The 26823-nt window shown below is 42.1% G+C and overlaps 2 protein-coding genes across 4 annotated transcripts in view; both read right to left on the bottom strand.

The window, feature by feature from the left end:
• The window catches only part of nek7 (NIMA-related kinase 7), a 65872-nt gene extending 56325 nt beyond the window's left edge, over positions 1 to 9547 (bottom strand). The window contains exon 1 of the mRNA XM_005933790.3: positions 9270 to 9547. The gene's annotated coding sequence lies outside the window, so the exon portion shown is untranslated. The remainder of the gene's footprint in view (positions 1 to 9269) is intronic.
• Positions 9548 to 15633: 6086 nt separating this feature from the next.
• lhx9 (LIM homeobox 9) overlaps positions 15634 to 26823 on the bottom strand; it is a 14211-nt gene continuing 3021 nt past the window's right edge. The window contains exons 2-6 of one of the 3 annotated variants that reach the window (XM_014337275.2): positions 25667 to 25905; positions 24703 to 24905; positions 23439 to 23797; positions 20333 to 20535; positions 15634 to 17217 (exon numbers count right to left, since the gene is read on the bottom strand). In XM_014337275.2, coding sequence (XP_014192761.2) covers positions 17161 to 17217; positions 20333 to 20535; positions 23439 to 23797; positions 24703 to 24905; positions 25667 to 25905 — 1061 coding nt within the window. In that variant the 3' untranslated portion in view covers positions 15634 to 17160. Of the gene's footprint in view, positions 17218 to 17653; positions 19706 to 20332; positions 20536 to 23438; positions 23798 to 24702; positions 24906 to 25666; positions 25906 to 26823 lie in introns of those variants that run through there. The other 2 variants (XM_014337274.2, XM_014337273.2) reach the window with 2 other exon arrangements.

A 26823-nucleotide genomic window follows, 5' to 3' on the forward strand; every position in this document is an offset into this window, starting at 1 on the left:
GTTGCTGGCTGCTGGGCTCTGTGGGTTTTTGCAGCAGCTCTACCTGTACTAGATGCACCTGCTCCTTGTCGTTTCTATCTCTGACTTTATGTCCTCTACAAGAGTTTGTTTTTTGCTGGTTCTTCAAATGTTCAATAAAAACATGTATGCTAATTCATAACGAAGAAAGCTTTGTAATGAAGACTGTCATTTCCAAAACACCTGCCCGCCCCCACCCCGCGGTCCGCAGCGCTGTTGAAAAGGCTGTAGAAGTCCCTGTATTAAACACGTAAAGTAAAGTAAAGTGTGCGTGTTAGTCCCCGTAGGGAAATAGTTCCTCTGCATTTAACCCATTCACCCAGTGAAGCAGTGGGCAGCCACCAGTGCAGCGCCCGGGGAGCAGTGTGTAGGGACGGTACCTTGCTCAGGGGTACCTCAGGGTAGCCGTTCAGTGGAGTCGAACCCCGACCTTCCGATCATGGGGCCACCACTCTACCTACTGAGCTATCCCTGCCCTGTCACGTAGACCTGTGACACAAAAATCACCAAACTCGGACGACCACAGACTGTTTTCCTTCGTGGTGATGAAGGAAAACGCTGGGTTGGCATGTAAAAGGGCATTTATTCCCTTCAAAGACCTGCAGTTCAAAAAAGCGCCCCTCCGACAGCCAAACCCATCTGTTCTCTGATTGGATTGTTACATTTGTGATTGACATGACATTGACCAATCAGATGAAAGGAAGAAAAATAGGGTCAAAAATCCGTACTTGTAACTTGCAGGGTTTTTTTCTAAGTCCACACACAAATCTTTTTTACAAAGTACAAAATATTTATGACCACATTTTGAGCCCATACCTCTGCCAGTTAATCTCACTGAAGCCACAAATGCTCCTTTATAAAAAAAATTACCTTGACTTGACCAACCAAACAACCATATTAAAGTAGGGGTGCAACGATACTCGTATCGATATTGAACCGTTCGATACAGTGCTTTCGGTTCGGTACGCATATGTATCGAACAATACAACATTTGTAATTTATTTTATCAACTTTCCTTCTGACGATGCTGTCTGTGTTGAGAGCTCAGTGGATCTGCGTTCGACTACTCCGCCTAGGCTGCACTGTCGAGCGCAGATCCACTGAGCGCAGCGCAAGCTAGCAAGACAGAAGCTAAGCTCGTTGCAACATGGCAAATTGAACCTCCCCCACCCTCATTCAGATCTGGCCTTTGGAACTATTTTGGTTTTCATGTGAAGCATGACCCTGATGTGGACAAAAGTAAAACATCATGTCGGATGTGCCACGCAATGCTCAATTACATGGTGGGAACTAGTGCGTTAGCGCAGTTAGCTTGTTGACACCGTCCAGCCCCACGCACGGGGCGATCCGCGGTAGCTCGTTAACGGAGATTTGCCGTGTTGTGGCGTTAACGTCATTTCAGATTAACGCTGACAGCACTAGTGGGAACACAACGAATATGACTGCACATTTACTCCGACATCATCCTAGTGCAAAGACAAGTGGAAGCAGACAAAAACAACAAGCACGCATGCTACAAACTTTACCCGAGTCATTTAGACAGCCGTTAGCACATGATTCTCCTTATGGGGACCTGATATGTTTAATATGCTGCTGAGAATATAGCCCAGAAGAAGCGTATAGTATAGCTTTTATTTTGGAAAGAGCCATTTCTCTGTAATAAACTCTCTTTTCCAAAGATGAGTGATTCTCCATCAGATAGATTTATTTTTTTATTACTTTGTTGTTTCAGCAACATTAAATTTAAAAACTGTACTTTTGAGTTAAAATATATATTTATAATTTTAATAAATGACAAATTAAAAAGGCATGAACATTTTTTTGTATCGAAAAAATATCGAACCGTGAATTTTGTGTATCGTTGCACCCCTAATATTAAGTATGATTTGTTATCCATGCATTTATCACATGAGTCTCTCCTCACTGTGAGAGACTCATGTGATAAATGAATGGATAACAAATCCTCTCAAATGGTGTTATTAAAATAATAACTAGCAACAGGCTCAGAGTAAATACTATGAAAAGCCATCAAACCAACATGTTCGGACGCCCGCAACTTGATGATGATTAACGGAAGAGGCTTAGGAGTCACAGAGGCCAAGGTCAGGGAGAGCGTCTGAAATGAGAAGCAGTAATATGGGACAAATCGAAGAAATGGGTGATGTGGAAGTGGAAAAAGAGTGAGACAAAGGGGCTTGAGGGCAGTTTTGGCAGCAGGAGTTAAGAGGACCTTTTCATTACGACTCCTCTTCCTTCTCGATGCCCTCAGGCACTGACCACAGCCTCTAAGCCCCGAGCCAAACCGAGAGACCAGGGAGACCACAGAGGACTGCAGTGAGTCAGGGTACAAACACAGAGGGGGGGAGGAGGGGCAGAAGAAAGATGTCTCCCACATGTAAATGAAGCGTCGTGAAACGGATTCAAATAAAAGAGTATGGTTTTACCCTTTCTTCATTTTAGCTACGACCCAAGTGATTTATGTCACCTACCTATATTTATCTACACCTAATTATTACAAGTCTGTATTTTCAACATGTACCACCTGACCATGATAAAATAAGCATACATTACGTTACAAGTAAATAATATAACAGCTTTATAGAAGTTTGTATACAACTCGGCTCATTAGAAATACTTTGATGGTGGTTCCAGCGTTCTAACAGAGCAGTGACACATTTCTAAAATAGGGCTGTGCGATATGACCAAAATCTCATATCAGACATTTATCGTCCCAACAACGATATATAATACTTATTACTACTTAGTACTTATTACACGGCGTGCTGCAGGGAAAAGCCTCTTCTAAGGTTTATTTTTTTTGCACCTGACGGCTCTTTTTTTGTTTCTCATACATAAACACTCTGCATACTATTTCATGTGACTCCGTTTATTTTGAAAAATCTCAACAGGATCTTGAGCTTTATTGTGAAAGGTTTATGTAGAAAATAAACAAGCGGACACGCGATGGTGTTACCGTCGTTGTTGCTAACAACAACGCATAAAACATATGCTTGTCCGTCCGTAGTGTGGTTATATTAAATACAAGAGAGAAATTCTACGGTGACATCAAAACGATGAAAAATTATTGACGTAAACAGTTTATTTTGCGACACCACAAAACAAACGACAGACGTTTTCATATCGTCATCCGATCTATATCGTTATATCCAACAGCCCTATCTCTGAGTGCAACGGGTCACAGCAAATTCCTTTTAGAAGATAGTCTTGCTGCTCTGAAGATATCATGGTAATGGGGTAGTATCAGCATTTGAATGGGGCATTTACTTCCTTTCTTTTGGAGCAGTGAACACAGTGCAAATCATCTATTTTATAGTTGATCACAACGACAAAAAAAAAAGTTCCCCAAAATGAATCCTGCAGTTTTATCTCTGACGTCACTAGAAATGGAAAAAAAAACTAACTGTAAAAAAAGAACAAAGACTGCAAGAGAGAGCAAAAATGTCCCCAGATTTTCACACTAAAAAGGGGAAGGGTAAAACAGACAATCTGTCAAAACAAAATGTTCTAATACAAATTTCCTCTCTTCGGCAGCAAATCCCGTGTGAAACATTAAGGCTTATTTGTGGTGAGATTGGAACAAATGCCCATAGCACACTCAGCATGCAACACACACAAAAATCCTCCTCTCTTTCTGTTCATAAGTGCAAATTCATTCTGCTTTTGTCTCATCTCATGACAAATGCATACTGTCACTGTCACTGATGTGCTGTTTACTGTGGCATATAGCATCTTGTAATTATTCTGTGAAAGTGAATTTGTATCCTGAGGGATTTGTATTTTTGTGTGTGGGTAATCAAAAGCGATAGAGAGGGAGAGGGGACGACTGCAGAGTGATCACCGATAAAAATCCGACGGAGCTGCTGGAGAACCATCTTTACAGCACAGTTCACAATATGCCGAGATGGCTTTGGTACTTCAGTCATACACTGACTTAACCTGCAGGCTAAGCCCTGATCAATAGTGGATTTTACAGGCCTATGCTTACAATTTGGGGGTATTGTAAAACAAATGAGTAATAATGCAATAATGCACTGTATATGACTACTGTAATATATCTAGGTGTATAGATAATAGGGCTGAACGATATATCGCATTTGCGATAATATCGCGACATGATCAAGTGCAATTTTCTAACCGCAAAGGCTGCGATTATACTCTGGACATGTCCAAATTCATGGGCTGCATCCTCCTGAGGCCGCATTTGTAGACCGATTACGTCACAGCGACGCACCGAAGGCTGTCCAAATTACTACCATATCCCAGAATTCATAGCGCGGCCCAGCCAAACTCCAGTTTCCAGCAATGGCGGCCGCTACTAAGTTTTAAAATTACTCATACTAATCTTTCTGGGTCACAAAATAAACTTTTAACATATTTTCAGGCGAGAAAGTAGTTGTGTAAACATCAAATATCTGCTCGGTTTATCAAGATATCCCATATTTGCAAAAGTGCTTCGACGTTTTCAGAGGCGTCTGCTACCCACCAGCTCGACAGCTAGCCGGGAGCTCGAGGGTTACTGATGCGGCCGAGAACGGCACAACTCCCGGCACATCATTTTCAGATCACCGCGGAGTTTCGCTGCTCGGGTTAAACGTAATATATAAGTCACTTAGACAACCTAAAAATGTTATTGTTGGGCTTTTTTCAGTGTTTTGTTTGTTCGTGAGTAAATCGGTTTGGCTGAGATTAAAGTTATTAGATTAGATAAAATAAAACTTTATTAATCCCCCGGGTGGGTTCCTCCTTGGTTTTCACACAGCTGACTAAACGTCAAACAGAAAACTTATTAAACAGAAGTATGAGACAGTCGAGAATTTACACCAGTGTCTGGTTATATTTTAGATAGCAAGAAGCAGACGGCCGAGTTTATTAAACTCCACCGAGACAGCGGTGACGCTAATCAGAACTAGACCGTCCAATTTCACGCCTTTAAATTTTAAAGGCGTGTTTGTGTGTGTGTTTATACAATTGCTATTATGTTTGCACTTTATGTGTAATGTTACTGACTGCAGAGATCAGTAAGATGTGTGTATTTTTTATTTATTAGTTTTATTTATTTAATATTATTTTTTAATTGAATGACTGTCTAGTAGTTCACAGATGTCGAAAAACTGAGTGTGGTAAAGCCACTGATTTTTTTTATGTATATTTCTGCAATCTGCACATTGTACTGACTTTCATTTTAATGTTTACACCAGGGTTCCTTGTCAGCACTTTATGCTCAGATGTTTGTAAGCTAAAAATAAACTATTGTGTATGTTCAAATATACTGTTGTGATTGAAGAAGTTAAATAAAAATGTCAGTCATCAATTCATGCATCACCTCATGTCATCATAACAGAGGTCTGTCTTCCAGGAAAGAACAGTTTAAAATTAATGTAATATAGTATTGGCCATACTATATGATGTATTGCTTGTCTTTGTTTAATAATACAGAAGACAAAGACCTTAAAAAATAATCGCATATCGCATCGCAATCGCAATATTGGGGCAAAAAAATCGCAATTAGATTATTTTCCATAATCGTTCAGCCCTAATAGATAACCAACTAATATACATTGTGAAAACACCTGTTCATCTACTTAATATCTGCAGTACACTGCATGAGCAGCTAGTCTACCAACATCTAAACAGAGTGTTAAAATGCAAACGTGCTGTCAGTTACTGATCCTGCACAAATTACTTAATTTGGCAAAACTGTGCAAAACGAAAACGAGTGTACAGCGTGAGCCACGCTTATCTCCTACAGCAGCTTTATTAAAAAGCAATTTCCAAATCAAAACTGCTAACTGTGCTGAAATTATTCAGTCTTCATTTAAAGCTCTGTCTGCTGTGCATGAACATTATTTTAAAACAGGTCTTGTTTAACTTTCTCAATGTACACTGAAAAAACCTTTGCATAATTGCACCATTTAGTTACTTAATTGCTTTAATAGAGCGATTATATAAAAACACAGTCCTTTCATAAAGGGTTTCAGAGACTGTTTAAAAAAAGAGAACAGCAAAGATGTGAATCAACCCTTCCTCTCATTTCAATGATACTCCACGGTCCTAGCATTAGCTGACCCACGGGCACTGAAAGCATTTCATAAACTTTGAATGAGGTCCTAGGTCAGTAATTTTGTGTTTGCATGTCTTTGTAGTGGGTTTCCCCCAGAGCATTACACAACCCAATGAGAAAAGGCATCAGTGCCACAGTGAAATTGAGAAGTTTCCCGTGACGTAAGGAGCTGCGAGGCATCCACCAAGGATATTTGAATACTTGAAACATCAGCGACCCCTGATAACAAAGAGGGGAGATGGATATGAAAAATATTGACGAGCCAGCAATTTAAGGAGTGTGAAGCTTGCTCACACATCCCACTCTCACTGCCAAAGAACCTATTTTAAACTCCAAGCCTGGAAATGAAAGACTCAATACTGAAATGCTCTTTTTTTAAAGAAATCTTAGCCATTATATTATATTTCTATTTTTTTATGTGAAAATAATCTCAAAACCTGAACAGCAGAGAAACCTATACAGTGATCTGCTACTTTTGCCAGTTTTTTTTCTGCACAATGCTTGGCCAAGGTCTTTGACATCATGCAAAAGACAGCGTTTAATGTAGCTCGAAATGGCCTCGGGAAGCATCTTCCTTCAAATATGCTCGGTGAAAGCAAAGAAAAGAGCCAACATTTTTTCTGTTTTCTGTGAAAACCCAAAGGCAAGATGACTGTTAAAAGTGGTCAGATGACAAATGTCTCATCTGATCTTTAATCCAGGAGGGGGGGGCAGCTTCAGGGCTAAAACAGGAAACTCACACAAGATTGAGCTATTTGGTAAATTCCACTGTGCTAAATCACCGCTGCAGTGCCGCACATTTCTCCACACCGATGAATGGCATTTCAGTCCTCGCTCTGAAGGTCGTGCTGCTATCAGACAATGTGCATGTATGGGACCCCGGGCGCCATCAAATATCCATGTCTGTGCTTCTAAAACAAAACTTTTCTTCAATTTATGGCATCGTCAGTGTCTCTTACAATAAATAATGACTTAAATAATTTCTAATATGAACAATTTTCAGTTTCTACTTCCCCCGAGCTGCCATTCAGTAACACTTTTATTAAATCCAAACAACAGAACGGGGCTAAACAGCCGAGTTTTGCCAGAGCCTGTCAAAAGTAATCCACCTCTCATCAGCTCACGTTCAAAGTGGGATGTTACTGGCAGAAATCCCTCATCACAGAGACTGATGCAAACATTTGGCAGCCATTTTCTGATCATCCGGTTCATGACACATTCCTTGATAGTCAACTTCACAGAGCCAGCCAGTGTTCATCTCAATCACCTGATGACGCTGGCAGACTCGAGCCTGTTGTCTGACGATAATCGGATGTGGCAACAGAGAAGTGAGTAATAATTGGGTCAACAAGGTATGTCAGCTCCCACTAACTCTGGTTTGAATCATCTCTCTGCAGCGTAGCCAAATGTGATAGTACGACGCCTGAAATATTTGGCTGTGATAGGCAGCGACAGCAACGTGGCACGGGATACTGCTTTCAACCTACATCTGACCCCGAGATGATTAGGCTTAGCGGAGATGAAGCCGCCCACATACCTGTGCAGGGAAATCTGGTGGTATTTGTTTTGTTTGCTGTGCCTTTGGCTTGTATTCACTCCTTTTTCCCCCAACTTGTTTTTCTACTCATGCCATTGTTATTATAATTTGTATTTTTAATATTATTACGTTCAAAATTAAAGATGAGAAATTACAAAGTTCCAAAAAAACTGTGGACGCCATGAGTGTGTAAAGGTTTTGCAATAACTACTGTTACTCACAACAAAGGAAGTAAAACGAGAAAGGCCTGATCTCCGATTTATTTTTTATTTGAATAAATTACTTCTTTGTACCGACTAGCAGCTCTCTTCCAAATAAACCTCGTCTACCAAGTGTATAGTTTTTATTGTGTTTGGCAGCGTGGAACAAAAAGACAGCTGGAAGCGCGTATGCCTTTCCCAAAAATTACTAAAAGGTTAAGAAACAAGTGTTTTGTAATACGCCTTTACATGTTTTCCCAGATTAAAAAAAAAAGAAATTGCAGAGGTGGGTTTGTTTTTTGAACTTTCATATAATAATATATTTGCAATTTGTCTGACAACTACTTTGGCTTGAGTTTAATAACACAAGCCCACATATGACAACTAAAAGAAACTAAACTAAGGCAGATTCACTTCAAAATTTTCATTTTTTTATTGAATTTATAAAAACAGCATTATTTTTTTTCCCCTTATCAGTGATAATTGTAAGTCAAATCAATTTAGATTTTGATCTATAAAACATCAGAACACATTGAACGTGAGACCAACAGTCCAAACCTCTAAATTATTTACTTGACTTCATTTTTTTTTCTATCAAAATGTCTCTTGGTTGTCACACATAAAAAAAAAAATTCCACCCAGGGGAAAATTACAGTATGGGCGTATGTAAACTACTGGGTTTACATTTACAGAGCATGGGTGCCAAGCAGAGGTTCATGAAAGGCACCCACTCCATATCCAACCCTTGGCCCCGCTGCAGTCATGTTCATGGATGTTATACTACTCGACTAAGAATTCCTGCACAGCTGAGACTTCAAGTATAGTAAGCGACGTTGACACACACGTAACACATCACTATTGACACATTATATACAAAATAAGCCTTTGACATGAAAAATACCTTCACATCATAAACTACTGACAATCAAGGATGTAAAGAAACGCTGTAAAGACAGTCATGTTCTTCTACATCACCGAGGCGGTGTGCGATTACTACTGTTTGAAAGCTGTTGAGTAGTACGTGTAACATGACTGTAACATTGTAGCAACAAGTGTCCACTGTCACGTTGGCACCGCAGGATTAGCCGCTTTAGCACTTTAGCACAAAGCCGTTTTGCGTACATTGTAATATAAACGTTACAAAGCAGCTGGAAGCGTTTGCTGACACCTTCGACTGTCCGGTTTTATAAAGATAAAGTCCGCAAAGCGACATGCTAGGAAGCTAACAAGCTAGCCTAGCTAGCGAACTTCGAAAAACTTCTTCAAATGAGTGACAAACTTGTGTCTGAAGGGCAACTGGTGACTACTACGAACTTTTTCTGTCACTTTCCGAGGAAGTTAAAGCGCAAAGGGCAACAGCTTCCGAGGAGTTCATTAGCAGTAGTTGAGTTTCAAAAAGTTCACTGTCGGCTAACGCCGTGTCAGTTCTTACCAGGAAGTGGGAGACAGTTGCTAAGCTATTCCTTCTTCACGCTGAGGCTTTTTCCTGATGGTTATGGCGGTTATCTTTGTTTTGACTTTCCCTTTCTTTCCAAGGTCGCTGCGAGAAGTGGACTCGGTGGGCCTCTGTTCCTGCGTGGCACCGTGACTGAGCTGGAAAGTTGTCTCGCAGAGAGCGCCTGTGCCGCACAGCCAGGCGAGATGTGTACGTGTTTTCGGACAGACTCTCCACTACTAGGCCCCCCTCATCACCACAACGCTGACCCGTGTGACTGTAATGTAAACAACCCAGCATTCCCGGAGCGCAGGGGAGGGGCGAGTGTCAAAGAGTGAAGGGAAACTGTCAAATACCGCGAGATTCAAAGGAGCAGCTTCACCACCTCGCGCTGTCTTTACTTTGACTCGTGTTATTTACGGACAGAGGAGAAGTTTCCTGTTTCAACTTACGGTGCATTTACCGGCTCTTTCTCGAGCTTTTCACTTTTAATTGCTGCTGGGTTTTTCAAACGCACTAGTAGACAAGTGGCATCTGCTTATATTATAGGAAAACAGGTATGTCTATAGCAGGCACCTCAAAAGCTGTGCAGCTCACACCCGAATAATTTAGATGGATAAATAGATTTACAGTTATCGCTCTGTGTTTAGTTTAAAGAAGTTGCACCTTAGTGTTGCAAATTCCATCCACCTCTCCCGTTCACTTCTGTGGTTGAACAGAAGATGGTCCTAGCTTTCATAGGGCAAGATGGCCCACTTCAAGTGGGCCTGTTGTCCAAGCCTCCCGCGATTATCTCGACTTGGGTTTTGTTTTTTTTATGGCAATCTTTGCTCAGAATCGTTGCGTTTTTCTTCATACCGCCCACCACTGTCTAGGATGTCATTCTTAAGTTGCAACAAAACTAAAACATTTGGTATTCCAACTTTGCTCAGAATTTGCATGACAATCTGTTGAGGCAGTGTAAGAAGGTTTAAGTGTGTTCAGGCAGCCAGGTTACGCTGAATCCACTGATCCACACGCGTACTCTCGGCTATTTGCTCACAGTCTCGCTTGCTATCATTGCACGTGTACACATGACACGCGCAGAGTCTGTAATTGGGAATATTAGGAGAATTTATTGACAAAAAATGGTGCCGCGGATTGACTCGCGTGGACAGCGAGCGCAACTGGAACTGATCAGCTTACTTTGCTTTGATAAGAGCTTCAGCAGTGATTTCAGACTGACAATTCAAACAGCGCTGATACACAGGAAACACATCTGTCTTCTTCCCATCCCCATTGTTAATAATCAACAAGTTAGGTGGGGCTGTGTTTTTTCTCCCTACTTCAATCGCCTTTTTTGTTAACCTCACTGCAAATATGGAGAAAGGAGAGATGCCTGGAGTGTGGGATTTTTTCCCCCTTTTTCTTCAACAACAGTTGAAGATTAAAAGAAACGTCTCACAGAAATCTGTCAATTCTGTATGTGAATAATGCTGTGTGGAATTTAATGGCATGAGTTATATTGGGTTTCCTCTACACCCACATTTTCTCTCAATAAGATCAATGCCGCTCAGTGACAGATAGGGATGGTCTTTTGTATCTTCAAATTTCAGGTTTCTAAGGGAATAATTAGATGGATGGATGAAAAGTAATGCATCAGTCTGCGAGGGGAGCTGCACCCCGAGTTCCTGTAGTTCAACACGCATGCCTCCACGTGTTTGGTAGAAAACTGTTTAATAATCGTGTTGGGTTTCCATTGTTCTAAAAGTGGCTCTCTGCACTGATGTGGCGCTTTAAACCAATGGCAAACTTTTTGTGTTCTTTTTTTATTGTTTATTTAACAGAGAGGATCTCCTTTTGATTTGGGGATATTTTTTTTAGAAAGGGAAGCATTCTCATCTATTTCGCTCTGTTCCTTTCCAAACTTTCAGGTGTCGCTCGCAGGTAACCAGCATGGAAAAGGTTCTTCCTCCAGGGGAAATGAAGTAGGTTGAATCGCTGAGTTTACAGAGACCTTTTACTGTAAGTGTGACATTTAACTCTGATGTGTTTGAACACACATGCTGAACGATATTCCCACAAATGAGAACTGATGACAGCGAGCCTGAATTTACAAGAATTTGGCCGCAGCGTGAATGTTCCGATATTCCATAAGTGATGGCAATAAAAACAGCAACCAAAGTTGCTAGACCTCATTTCGTTGTATTTCTCTGGGAAAACACATGGAAATCCAGTATAGAGCCAAACCAGAGTTTCTGAAAGTCAACATTTAGCATGACCACTTTTATTCCTCAACTCTTTTAGACAAGCTTTCTTCTCATTTCTTCAAGTAGTCTTCAGGAATAGTTCTCCAGGCTCATTGAAAGACATTCAAAGGTCTGCTTTAGATGTTGGCTGCCTTTTGTTCCATTTCCTGTCAAAATGATCCCACACTGCTTCAGCACTGCTGAGGTCTAGGCTCCTGGGAGCCCCATCCATGACTGAGAGTGTTGCATATTGATGTCATTTAGATTTGGATTCATCACTCCATGAAACCTACTACCTCTGCTTTTCAGCCAGTTCTACTGTAATATGGCATTTTATTAAAAATGGCTTCTTGACCATTTCTGATGAGGCAAACAGCAGGTGGATCAGCTGAATGGCGAGATGCCTCCTGCATGCGCTGTGTCAGGTCTTTGCTGGATTTTGTTCCTATAGGACATGAAATCTGCATCATCAGTTCATCAGCCATGACGCTTCATCTTTTGTCCTCCACCTGTTCAGTTTCCTCAGATTACCTTTTAGAACACACTGCAAAGCAAAATACTATTTAATGTCTGCCACACGGTGGCATTTTTCAAGTTTTATTGTCACGTACAGGTAAACAGTGTAGCCACATGAAATTCTTTGGCTTTACATGAACATATAGAAGTGTGCAGTTATATTAAAGAGGAAAATAATAATAAAAATAACAAAATACTAAATTATTAAATATTATAGAACGTAAGACAACTGTTTGGCATTTACAGTTTGTGCAAAAACTTGTGCAGTAAAGATTTAAACTGACAGTGTGTAGAGTCCAGTGGTTGTAGTGAGTGTGTCATGGTGTGTGCAGGATGTCAGCAGTTCAAAAGCCTGATCACTTGTGGTGGTTTTTAAGAGATCTAAAGAAATTGGAATAAAAAAAAAATTCTATTCATAAGTCAGCGTTAATTGGCTTAGCAAACAAAAATAGTCTGAAAGTTTCCATAACATATTCCATATTATTTAACCTCTCCTGGAATTTTAGAACCACTGGATGAACATCTGTCTGCTGACCGTACTTTACAGTTGCCCATTAATCCTGTAGCATTCCAAGGAAGCATGCAGGGAACGGATGTTAGCTAAAACAGGTGGTCCTCTACTCATTTATTGTATCATTATTATGTTAGAGAGCTTAAGCTGTGACACCACTGGTGCAGCGGGTTGCGAAGTCGTTTATGTAAAACAAGATTAGTAGTGATCTAATGTGGGAAGATCAGATACTGGTCACTCCCAAAAAAAGAGTGGAATTTCAGTTATGCGTAACTCCAAACACTCCCACCTGAAATAATATGGAAATCTGCATTTGCATTGTTGAGGTTAGACATGTGATCCAAGCTAAAAAGACTACAGAAAGCTTAAAATTAATCTGAGTTTACTTGCAATTTTTTTTACATTAAAAAAATGAAGTCGTTTATACAAAGACCAACTCAATTAGACAATAATTCATCTGATTATTTGTAAACACGATACACTTTAGGCCAAACTCAAACACTGTGACATAAAGAAAACATGGTCAATTTCACATAATTTGCACAATAGCAGTATTAGCTGTGAACAAGACCCACACAGTGTTTTTGTTTGTGTGCAGGTTTCAGTGCATTCCAGCTTTTCACTGCTAAATTTGCAGATTTTATTTGCACCCAGAGGCTGAAAGCACATTTTAAACACTTAAAAAGAAAAAAAATGTTGGCGTCTTTTTATTTTCCTGCGTGTTGTTGATCTGGCTCAGGGGTTAGGTATGACTGCAATGTGGTAGAGACAGAAGCTGCAGTCAAAGCTCCTGTGATCGGGTGCAGACTTCATAGACCAGCAGATGGAGGGGAGAGGATCTGCGTGCATCCTGAAGGTTTAGCAAGAACTGAGAGGTTACACTCCTCCAGTACAAAGATGACCTGTCACACACTGAAGCATGCCTTATCAATGCAGACGAGCATCCTGTTTATGTACCTCACAGAGCACAGCTATCACAGGAAAAGAGAGAGGGATTACAGATGGAAATATGTATGAAATGTTGTATCTCCCCGTCTCTCTCTCCAAATACCCAGGCGAACTTGGAGGCAGCGTGCATGTGATGCCTGCATTTCCATTTTATTCGCTAATTAATGTTGTTTTGTCTTCAAAGTGCAATCGCAACCTGTAGTTATCAGCCTTGATCGCAGCATTTTCAAGGTTGTCTAGATGTGAGCCGTCACATAACAAACAGGTGTAAATATAGAATAACAGCTCAACAGAGAAATGGAGGATTTATGGCATGTGGAGAGCACTGTGCAAACGAGGCACAGGAGAGATCGTTTGTGATAACGTGAAGGACAAAACAGGCATAATATTTCTATCTATATCGCTTTTACAAAAGCTGCTTTTCACCGCCTGCTTTTGTTTGTGCGCGTCTGCTCGGCGTGTCTGTTACGTTTCCCTGCATGTGCTCCGTATTTGTTGGTGTGGTCCTTTCTCTTGGCAAACACCCAGCACGCTGGATCTCTCCACCTGCTCTGCATCAGCCAGAGGGGCAGGCCTCAGTCTCACACTTGTGCAGCTCTCTCTCACACACACACAGCTGTGGGGCTGTGTTTCATTCACATCGTCACCCTTCTGACATCTGTCTATGTGTGTGTCACGGTGCCGGTGTGTGTCTGAGTTAGCAGGGTGGTTGGTGTGCGAGGTGAGGTTAAATGGGTGCCTAGCACTGAGAGGAGGCAACTGAGGCGGAACTGGCAGAATACACTCACACACATACACACACACACAAACACACACACACACACACACACAAACACACACACACACACACACACACACACACAAGCAGTGACAACAGAAACAACACTATCAGAGCAACATGTAAACTGCAGGTGCGCCCTATGCCTCGGTGATTATTCCATACTTTGTTTCGACCCTGTCGCCTGTCACCCTGCGTGCGATAATGTGTGATAATGTATGTGCGACCTCGTGCAATGTGCGCTTGCAGAAACACACTTTGGGTTTTGGACTTGTTGCTTTGCAACATCTAGAACCTGATGCACGCTCAGCAAAGTATTTATTTTTTCCTGATTTCATTTGAATCTGACGTCGACCTGGTTCGTGGGGCCTGGAGACTTTCCCCTGTGATGACAGGCAGAATCCTCATCCTTGGAGTTTCTCATTTGACCTTTCCGTGTAACATATTTTTCAGACAGACATATCAAATATCAAACCTTGGTTGCAAATGTCACAAGCTTAAGCCGACGTTAAAAACCAAACCCTTCAAAATTTGCACAAATGCATGTTTTGTTTGTAAATCCGACGAGCCTGCTCTGACCACAGGAAGTTGCATTTCTGCAGGTGGTTTTTACAGCTAAAATCACAATGGCCTCTGTGGCTTTACATGTTTGATCAAAGCACTCTTGCATTGTACATCATGATCCACGTTGAATTGACTGATTGGACTGGCCAACCTGCAACCATCTGGGATCGGCTCCAGCCTCACCGTGACCTTGAATTGGATAAGTGGAATTAAATGGATGTAGACTGAAACTAAAGCGCTATATGCTGAGCAGAAACCCATCTGCTTTATCTGTAAATGAACTTTTTTTTGGACCACCACATATGTCGGGATCAGCCACAGTATTTCAACGAATCCTCGTGTGACTGAAAGCACACACTGTTGTCGGCGTTGTTTTTCTATCATCGTAGTACACAGCTGTCATTTAACAGAAGGAAGAAAGGCAGAGTAGGATGCCAGCCTGCATTCATCACCTGTTGCTGCGAGCACAACCTCGTTCCTGCCCTTGCATGAACGAGGATATTTTATTTGAATTTAAAAGCATTCACTGATTTAAAGAAAAGACTTTGTGCACAAATGCTTACAGTGTACTGTTGTTATATATTTATTTCCATGCAAATATCCTTTCTCCATGTGCACCTTTTAATATTCCGTGATGAAGGAGCAGCGCTGCCACTGCTCTGACAAACACAAACATTACCGATGAGATGCATCACAGCCACCAGCAGCAAACCCCTGAAATACTTGTCGAGCAGGGCCGCGATTTGGTCCAGAATTTTTATCCTGCGGCTCCAAGCGCCGAGCGGGGCTGGCTGTGTTTGTTTGTGTTTCTGCTCCAGCCCTGCTTCCTGTAGCTCTGCGGTGTCAACCCGCCCACCGTCCTCCCGTCAGACCTGTGGAACACAGCCCCGCTGCCACAGCGCAGCACAGGCACCCCAGTGACTGAGGTTTCCTCTTGGACTGACTGAAGTGTTTGCTGTTTTCCACATTGTTGGAATTCAACACCAGCCTGTTTACTGGTCCCCATGTGGCTCCAGTCTCTCTCTCCCCTCCTCCTCCTTTCTTTGTGCATGTTTTTTCCCCCTTTCCACAACATACCTTCTTTATATGGTGTGTGTATCCTCCTTTTACACAAAGTACGCACACAGCACACCTATGAGGTGGAATTCTTGCCTATATTAGACGGTCCACACGATATCTCATGTGGCGTAAATCACACTGGTCAGTATGAGGTTGATTGGTTGTTTTTATCCTTTATTACAAAAACAATCACGTGTTCAAATGAATAAATAATTTTATATCACTGGAATAGAGCTGAAACAACGGCAGTACACCATAAATATGGTTTGGCTTTTTTTAGACATACACACATGGAAAAGCAGGAATCTCGGGTGTCCGAGTGAAATATTTAGGAATGTTGCGAGACACTGGAGATCTGCCGCTTTCATACATATCCACAGCGACGAGGTAAGAAAGCAGCAACGCTTCACCCTTGACAGCAAGCTGAATGTCAAGAACAAATGAGCTTGAAGCAGTGCTATCAATGTCCTCACTGTGACATTTGGAGTGTTTTTTCCCACGTGAGGTACCGCATGTGCTTCGGGGACTTGATTTTCATATGCTTTATTTTTGCAGCTGACAATAAATCATACAGTAAATCAAAGGAAATAATAATAATATACATCTCAAGGAAAAAATGTTAACAAGATGACGAGGTGCATGCAAAATGAGAATCTCTTCTTTTTCCTTTTCACTTCCTTCCCTCGGTGCAGCCAGATGGCAAAGCTCCAGCTCTGCAGTCCTCTTCATACACTCATCATATTTGATGGGCATCCTGCTGCTGCCGAGTTTCAAGGAGGCCGCGTGTTTACCAAATGACACTCGTGACAAAAGAAAACTTCTATTTAGCAAGCTGGTTCTTGGATGAGGTGCACGGGGGCAGCAGCGCGCGCGCGTGTGTGTGCGTGTGTGAGTGTAGACCCTGTAGCGTGTGCAGGTGTGTGTGTTGAATCACGTTCTGCCTCTTCTGTTTTTCTCTTTCTCTACACTATGTTACATTTTATTATCACTTTTGTGCATTGAACCACTCCAGTACAGAAAGATTTGCGTTCACATCATAAATATCATACACGGTGGGGGGTTGGGGGTGGGGGGGTCTCCTCCGCTGATGGACAAACTTTAAGCAAAACAAAAATCACCTGTTGTACATTTGCAACTGAAACAGGTTTGGGGGTTTTAATCTTTTATGTTGTTGTTGCTGTCGGTTGCCCTTTCGCTCTCATTACGCTCTAATCTTATGCTAATATTGTCTTTGTCTTCAATGGTGAGGAATTCCCATCAAAGTTTTCCCCTTCTCTTAATACTTTAGGGAATTTTCAAACGTCGGGATGTATGGCTGTAATGCCCCAAGATTTGTTCTCCCTGAAAGAAATGATAGAGTAAGAATATATTAACTACAGAGCAACCTGGCTTTACGCGGTCTGCATTTACTCTTACTTCATTTTAGGTTTACCAATATGTTATGCATAAATATATATATATATAGATAGAAATCAATATATGCTTTGCAGCATTCCTTTAATTTAAAATTTAAAGCCATGTTCATGCATTAAAAAGCAATTTCATATTTTCGACTGCAGGGTTTAGATGCAAATCCATGGGGCATTACGTTAAAACCATAAACATCATAAAAGAGGAAGTAGAAATTAAAAATGGAGGCAAAAATGAGGACGTTTAACTGGTCATTAATAACTGAATGCTTTCTCGTTTGTTGATGTGAGAAACAAAACTAAAAAAAAAACAACTGTATCCAAGAAAGAACAGAAAAATGGCGAGTGTAATGAAAAATAAAAACCCATTTAAAGCAAAGTATTTTTTTTTATTCACACAAATTTAATAAGATATATAACAACCGTTTGGTCCATAAATATTTAAGGGGAAATAGTTTCTATACACCATCTTTGTCAAGAAACAGGGAAACATGGACAATCTTGATAGAACACTTACTGTACTCAACTATTAACACGAAGATCAATATATAAGGTTCTCGGATTACCCAACTATATCTGAAAGAGTGCACAAATGCTTTCCGTGACATCGCTGCCCCCTTTTTAACAGGATACACCATAAAAAGATCTTCGGAGATAAGATGCAAAACAGTACAAAACTAGTGAGGCGCCAAAAAGGATGTGAATCAGTTAACAAAGAACACATAGATCCTGAATTTCACAAACTTCTCCCAAGTTATAGCGTAAGGCACATAGAAGAACTGAGTTAGGCATCTACTCCATCGAGTAGATCGGGGGCGCCACCTTTGCCCCCCGACAGAACAAACCGTGACGCCCGCTCACGACGAAATGCGTCGACTCCATTGAAGATTTGCTCGCCCTTTCCTTTTCTCTCGCTCTCTACCTTTCAGCCAGAAGAAACGTGGTGGTTTTTTCTTTTTCCCTTTTTTTGGTCTGTTCAGTGGCAAGTGTCGTTAAACAAAGCAGAAATATACGGCCGAAAAGGAGAACACACGGACAGCGATTTCCCGCTGGCTGCCTCTCACGACTCCACCTATGTGAGGTCATTTGAATGTTCATGTCAGCTCTACAAATCTACGTCGCGGCCGCTTCGCCCCTCGCCCTGCTCTGTTCTTTTTTTCCCCAAGATCACATCGTTACCCTGAGCAACATGATAAAAACAATAATGCACTTTTCACTGGGCAGTACATTGTCACTGTGCAATCGAGTTTAGCTGTGGATCTACGCTCACCAGGCTTTTTATCCGTGGTTAATCCGTGAGGCCAACAAGACAACGACAAAAAAAAGGCAAAAAACCAAAAAGTGCTCTGTCGTGAAAACAATCGTTAACTGCTCTCCAATCAGAATTTCTCTGGCCGGTTTCTAATTGTCGAAAAGGTGACGACATCACACGTTGAACAGTTACCACTGTACAGATTGAGGGATTTGCTTCTCTCTCCTCGTCACAGTAAAGTTTCCTATCTGCACATTTTTCTCCTTCGTCTTCTTTTTCTCACGTGCAGCTCTGATTCCATCCAACTCGGTCTTTAAGACCGAAACATTCAGAAATAATTAAAGCCTGTTTTCTGGAGTTACCCATATACAGAACATTCTACAAGTTTATTTTTCCCAAATGAGTCCAAAACAGAAACAAAATGTTTAAATCGGAGAGTGCGAACACAGTGCATACATGTACAGGAATCTGAGGGCCAAATAGCGGTAGGATTTTAAAATTGACCAATTAACCATAAATTAAGGAGGGCCCGTTTTCACTCTTTTTTTAACCAGAATTCAAGACAAATGTACAAATTAAGTTTTCCAGGCAAACTTTTTTTTCCTTCCTAAAGCCTTCGCCTCCAAAAACGTCCCATCCCGAGTCAATCTCTGCATCTGCAGTTTCAAATGCTACACATTAAAATGGTTTCCTCGTGTCTTAATGCGGTCGCTGCTGCTTGTTGCTCTTGTTGCTCTTGTTTGCGTGCACAGTGCAGCACTTTGTGTTCCAAGGAGCTGTCTCTGCTTGACTTAAAGGTGTCACTTTAAAAAAATAAAATGTGAAACTGAAGAAAGAAAAGAAAGAAAGAAAAGTAAAAGAAAGAAAAAGGGGAAACAAACCCAAACAGAATCAGTCTGCTAGAGATAGCTTGTTAGAAAAGGTTTGTCAAGGTAGTTTGCGAAGGGCTCCCCGAATCATGGCTGTCCAAACTAGAGGTGACGGAGGTCACTACAGTGATAGAGGGGTTTGTCAGGTCTGTTAGTGTGGCCGCGCTGGAGGGGGGGGTCAGGGCCCCACTGTCGGATGAGGGCGGAGGGAGTGAGGTGCCATCAGCCTTATCAACACCTCCATTCTCCTGTCGCAAAACGTTCCTTCTGAATTTGGCTCTTGCGTTTTGGAACCAAACCTGCAAACCAATCCCAATGTGGCTTTTACTTTTAGTGCTTTAAGGAACTTTCTTTTCTTTTTTAAAGAAAGTATCAGATCATGTGTACATTAGCTTACAAGTCAAGTTATCACAGCTGTTACTGTTTCAAAGTTGTCTCAAGTATATGAATCTTTGTATGATACATTAGTTGGGGCTTAAGGGGCAAGGTAACAATGAACCAGTGAGTCTGTGCTGAACACTCAATACAAGAATGTGGATTTTTATAGCAAATCAAAACAAAATGCTACAATTTACTGATTTGTTTGATTTGGTTGTTTTTAACTGTGAGAGTTTCATTACACCTTTTTTCTCTCTTCTAAAGTAAAAGTGCACTCTGGCTACTAACAAAGTTAGCAATATAAGAGTTAACTGCTTTCTCCTTTCTTTCCCTCCAAAAGAAAGAAAAAGAAAGAAAGAAACAACATCTACAAATTCCAGATAAACCCCTTGGATATACATCTAATGACTGAATGGACCAACAAAAGAAAGCAAAACTAAAAAAGATGACGACATCAATGATCACTTTGGTGTCAATGAGGAGGAGGAGTGGCGTGCAGACACACACGTGGGGTGAACGACTTTAGTAGGAGCAATGACTCTGCTTACCTGTAGGACTCTCTTAGTGAGGCCTGTTTTCTGGGCCAGCTGCTTTAAGTCCTTGGCATCGGGGTTGTGGTTGATGGCAAAGTAGGATTTCATTGTCCGCAGCTGATGGTGCTTGAAGGAGGTCCGCATGCGTTTGGTCTTCTGCGTCGGAGGGTAGGCCTGCTGGTCCCGGTCCAAGTGATCGGTGTCGTTCTCGTTACAGCCTGAAGAGAGGGCAGAGCGTGAGGCGGGCTTTAAAAAAGAAACTTCGGCAGGTCAGTTTACATTTGGATAAACAGCCCTCTGTGTCAGACTTCATTTGCACTGTGCCCCAGGCCACTAGCACCGCTATAACCATAAGAAAACAGCTTCATTCCAGTGATTTCCAACTGACGCTGATGAAAACAGAGACAAAAGATTTCCACTGACAGGCTAAGGCAGAAACAGCTGTTCTGTGTCGTCACGGCGTATCGTCAAAGTGCTGATAACAATTAAAATCCTCAACAAGCCGAGAAGCTGACTGAACCGGCTAAAAGGAAAGTAAACCGCGGCGTGCGGCTCGTGTCTGCGTGAGCAGGTCTGAAACAAAAAACAGCAAAATGATGAATTTTAACTGTACGCTGGGACGGGGCTAAATCCTTTCTGCTTGTGTTTGCAAAGACTAATAGGCCTAATGGGCCTCATTTGTCAGTAGCTTAGTGTGTAAAATACTTAAAACGGATCCAGTAAATTAAACGCAGGCGCTGCTTAGCAGTGTTGCTTGTCACTGCGAGAAAAAAGGCTTTTTCCAAACACAATTTGATTTTTTTTATTGTCCCAGACTTTATGAGATTTTGTCTAAAAACATACAAGGAAAATGTATTTATTTTGATCCTCACATAAAAGAAGTGTTTTCAGGAAAGCACGTCTAAAATATCTGAATCTTTTACGTGGCTGCAAAAGCAGCAAAAATATAGAAATGTAGGATTTCTCAATTCTAAAGTGTGTCCTGTTGAGCCATTTTGGGGCTAAATTACACATCATTTAAAAGAAGAACAGCGATGCTGATACGTGTGAAAGGCTTTAATTATGTTTGAATATCCAGCTTTAACCTAACAATCACTGACATTTGTGCTCTTCTGTTCCAGTCTTCACTGGCTCGTGTTTAACTAGATATTACCCACTAGGGGTCTCTGTATCCAAACAAGACCAGCTTTGCTGTGGAATCCACAGCAGACTCACACACCTTTCCCTGGTGAAAACAAACATGGATGTGCTGCAAAAGCAGGAACAAAAACCTCAAACAAAACCTCTTCCTATTTGTTATGAATAAGAGCCTGCTGATCTGTGCAGCCACTTATATGAACAACACAGTGATGCTATAAAAGTGTGTTTGTAATGCAGAGCCCAGTGGAGGCAAAAGAGTGCTTTGAAATAAATATATATGTGCATGTATATTTATTTCAGTTGATGCCGTTTTAATTTAATTTTAAAACATAAAATAAAATCTCTCATTTGTGAGCTCATTTTAACATTTTAACGTTTAAATTAATTACATGTGGCTAAAAACAAAAATATCCTTTTAAAAATTGATGGTGTTTCCACTCGAGTCCCAAATGAACACGATTATATTCCCTCTGGGACTTTTATTGTGTCTGCGGAGCATACCAATTAATGCACATGGACATCACTGTAACTGCGCTTTGGGCCTTTTTCTGTGAGCGTGGATTTTATTTCTATTTTATTTTAACTTGTCTTTTGTTATAACGCTTTGGCAGAATAAGCGTAATCTCTTCTTCTTACTACAGAAACAAAATCACGGGACTACAATGGCTTTTTTCCTATTAGAGCATCAGTGAGAAACTGGAATTTGCATAATCCCCTAGAATTGTGTTTAGGAATAACAAACCGAAGCTCATTTAACCGGAGCGCTGACTGTACGGTGCTGTGCTTTCAGCCCCTGGCCTCTCCCTGCAGCAGGCCCCTCTGCGCGGCGCTGCTCTGTCCCTGAGAACTGTGCTGACCGCCGCACGGGAGGCCAGGGATTCCAACGTCACCTTCAATTAACAAAGAACAATTAACGCGCAGATTACCCCTATTCCTACCCATTCACTAGGAACACAGGAAACTTGGCGCACAATGCCAAACTTTCTCAACCGCACACTAATTCGCAGAAAGCAAGAACAAAATGGGGACACTGCGGGGAGGGCCGGGGTCGGCTTATAACATTCGACGATCCAGTGCAGCATTTTACGTGAAACCTGCGTTTAACACTGGCTTCATTTGCGCTTTCCAGCGGTTTTTTAAATTTATTTTTTTGTTTCTCGCATAAAAGTGAAACACGCGGAATATTCGGACGTTTATTTGTCCACGATTTATTTTCTATATTACGTTTACTCCATTCAAACGCGTTGTTTTTCACGTGTTATGACCTAAATTCGTTCTAATTATAAAAGTCGATGAGCAGGTCGGCGGCGAGGTCAACTTTCGATCATTCTGTTGGCGGAAACGGTGCGTAAAAGACGCGCGCGTGGACGGATCAATTAGCCCGCAGCTCCGAGCGCCGGTGCAAGACGTTCACGTGCATTTACTACAAGGCACCCAACAAGGCAACGAGTGCATCCATTTCATTTATTGAAATAATAGGAGTGTTATAGAGGGGATACTGAAGGGCCCGACTACAACTAAAAAGCGACAGAAAAAAATGCAACTGCCCATCAAAAAAACGAATTTGTGAGATTTCGCTGGATTTTTTCTGATTCACTCGATTTTTTTTGTTGTTTTTTTTTTAAGGAAAGAAATGGAAAGAGGAAAAAGATTCATTAAGGCAGCACCGTTTGACAGCCTTTATCATTTCAGTCGCTCACTGTGCAGCGGAGGGTTCCTAAACTGGTGTTTCCTTAATGTTCGCGAGAATCTGCTTAATGTTTAATTTCATAGGTTTGTGTGTGATGACAACATTATAGCTCGGCATGTTTTTCCTGGTTTCACTGTCCTCCTCTGCTGGAAACATCCATGCACTAAAACTTGATGTGAGCGATTCCACACCAAAACTAAAAAAGGAGATTTTTATTGTGAGCGCGTCTGCGTCGTCGTCGTTGTTGTTTTTCGATGTGAAATGAAGCTCCGAGCAGCTCAGCTGTCTCACCTGTGTTGTAGCTCGGTATATCTATCCCCATGGCCGGACTCTTCCTCTTGCGTGGCCTTCCCTTCTGTGCCGTCCCGGTGCCGTTGAAGTAGGGTAGAGTGAGGCCGCCTCCCTTGGCTGCCAGCTCGGCGAAGTTGAGCTGGGGGTGGTAGTCCGGCCCCTGCACCAGCGTCTCGAAGTGGAGTCGGCAGTACACTAGGCTGTCCTTCATGCCGAAATGATCGCCCGTGGTCAGGGTCTTGTTGCAAGTGGTGCACGTGAAGCAGCTCAGGTGGTACACGGAGTCGCGCGCTCGCATCACCATCTCCGAGGCCGATATCCCGAGGTGGCAACGCGCGCACCTCTGCACGGAGAACCTTCTGGAACAGACACACAGTCAAGACTCCTCATCCATAAAGACCAGAGTGGACAAACAGCACGGGGGGGGGACTAAAAACTAAAATACAACCCGCAGTGTCACGAGCTAAAAGTAAGGCCTGCCTTATTTAAGCGGCCTCTATGCGCCTTAGCGTGGCTCCAGCGTCCTGCACAGGATCACTAAAGCAGGCCTATATTTTGAGGTTGCATTCTGATAGCCACATCTGGCCCAGAACTGGGTGTGTACATGTGCGCGCAGAGTCGCTACACAACCTCGACAATAAAACCCACGAACGCTAGCCCGTTTGCTTTCCTCCGACACACGAATAATACAAGCATATGTTCAGCAACACTATCAGAAGGTAAATACACAAGTATGTAATAATTACAGAGCGTAACTAACAGCATCCCGGCCTGAGCCGAAGCAGTGCCGTAAAAATGTGCGTTAAGAATATAGGATAGGACATTTTTGTCCAGCTGTTTTTCTGGAGCTACTCTCATATTACTTTAATATAATAATAATAATAATTAAATAATAATAAGAGTTTGGATAAGAAGGTGACTTATGCATTAAGTTCGTGTTTGCATTACACACCAAGCTACAGAGAGAAAGCACTGTTTCATTGTTAAAACTTATTCCCGGTTAACAGCAGGCAGCCCACGTTAGTGACAGCTGGGATGTTTTTCGGTCCGAGGCCTGGCAGCCTGTTGATGAAGGGCTAACGCTGACTGCTCACAATGATTGCTAAAATGGTTATTTAAGAGCTGGAAACTAATATCATATATAAATAGGTCACTGTCGAACTGGGTCAGTAGATTTGGGTTTAGGTTACAGAGGGGAAAGAGGGACACACGATTTTAGGAGCAAGCCCGTAAAACTGAAACGCTAAACTTTCAGTTTTCTTACCTGTAGTAATCCTCCTTGCAATAGATACTCCCATCCTTGGCAAAACACGTTAGCTCCGACTCCAGCGCTAGTTTACATTCACAGCATTTGAGGCACCGCAGGTGCCACTGTTTGTCCACGGCCAGGAGGTAGTATCTATCCGAAATCTTGCCGCCACAGCCGGCACACAGGGCTGGCTTCTCTGGGCTCATAGAAGGCATGTTCTGGGACAAAGAAGGAAAACAAGGCTCATGGCAGCTGACTGCTTCAAACCACTGCTGGGAAAATCGTCACAACATTGTGCTTAAAAGAAGAAAAGCAAAAAAACGAAATGCTGGCCATAAAATTCAACTTTTCTTTTTTAAACCTGGAAAGCTGCCTGTGAAACCTTCAGTTATGCTACAGCAGCTTGATGTGCAAATAGCTCTTACTTATGGAACAACGCGTCTATGAATTAAGCCTATTTACCTATTATACGTATGAAGGAAAAATACAGATGATGTTCGTGTTTTGAAATTAAATCCATCTACGAATAAATTTAAAATGCTAAAATTAATCATTTTTAATTTAAAAAAAAATCAGGTCAGCTTCTATTTGCAAGTATGAAACTGAAAAATGCAAAACGCTGTCAGAGAAATAATACGCCGACATTAATGTTTGTTTTATTTGATGACAAGACTAAAACGGCGCTTTAAATATATTTAGAAATAACGACACCAGAATTAAAAGCTGTCGTTCACGCCAATTATTTTTGTGCAGAAGAAGAAGACGCAGCCATTAAAAGAATACTGCTGCTATGAAATCTATCATATCCAATGGAATAATATGGATAAAGACGAGAATCCTCCTCACTGGCCTCCTACTTACCACCCAAATGTCTGCACGTTTCCGGGCACGTTAACGTGCCGTTTTTCGGTCTTGCGGTAAGTGAGACTAACGCGACTTTTTAGCCATTATTTCACACACGGCTCGGCCTGGCTCTTACCGACTCTCTTCCGTTCAGCTGCATGCCCTTCGCCAGGCGAGACTCCGTTTTCGACCTTCTCTCCATCTCCTCCATGATTCCTTGGATGTGATCCCCGGAGATCCCGTGGAAAAGCATGGCTCCAGGTCCTGGACGCAACGTGCAACTGCCTGCCTCTGTCTTGCAGCCCACAACTTCCATATAATGCACTGCAGCGCTGCGCCCCGCTCTCTCAGCGCATCCAAATGGGCTCTGAGGCTCTAAAAAGAGGCACAAGGAAGAAGAAGGAAAAAAATAGACACAACCCCAGAGATTCAGATCACCTCCTCAGCAGAAGCAACGGGAAGAAAAAGGACAAAACGAAGAAACTACAGCATGAGTGGGGCAGGAGGAGCTCTCCTTCTTCCTGTGAATGTCTCTCCTCCAGGAAAAAAACCAAAAAAAAAAAAACATATAGTCCAAATGATGCGACAGGCCGGTGTGGAAGTGGTGGTGGAGTTTGAGGAGGGAGGAGGGGAGGGAGTGTGAACACTGGCCAAAATAATGACACAAAGTTTTTTTGTGTGTTGTTGTTTCTTTTTGGTGATCTCTCTCTCTCTCTCTCTCTCCCAGTTTCCCAGTCCGGGGCTCCTCGGTGCTTGGAGGTCAGGTTGGGACTGCCTGGATTTGAGAACCGTGTCCTATTTGTGAAGAGAGCAGAGCCGGCCCAGTCTGAATAATTTGGTAGGAGGAGTTCCTCTCTCCCTCTCTCCCTCCCTCCCTCCCTCTCTCTCCCCATCTCTCTCTCTCTCCCTGCATCGCCGCTGATTTCTATTCAGCAACAAAGAGATGTCACTCTCCCCTCAAAACCCCCGACTCTGGACCACTGCTTTATGGTACTGACATTTTCATTACGTTTGTTCTGCCATTTAAAGGCGAGACGACGGGAACATAAGCTGCACAAAGTCGGTGCAAATATATTAGATTTATTTATGAAATCATCTGCATCCCAAGCAGGCGACCGAGGCCCTCTGTGGTTTCACCGGACGCCTCACAAGTGGGAATAAACACGTGTCTCACGGGGTGTCGCTTAAAGACACTTTCTAATAAAACTTCGGTTGGTCAGACTGGAAGAGTTTTTGGGAAGTGTTTTGGGGACCAGACCGAGTGTTTGGTTTGGTCCCCAAAACACACACACA

Source organism: Haplochromis burtoni, unplaced genomic scaffold, assembly GCF_018398535.1.
Source record: "Haplochromis burtoni strain Fernald_Lab_line unplaced genomic scaffold, NCSU_Asbu1 Contig_173, whole genome shotgun sequence".
Lineage (NCBI taxonomy): Eukaryota > Metazoa > Chordata > Actinopteri > Cichliformes > Cichlidae > Haplochromis > Haplochromis burtoni.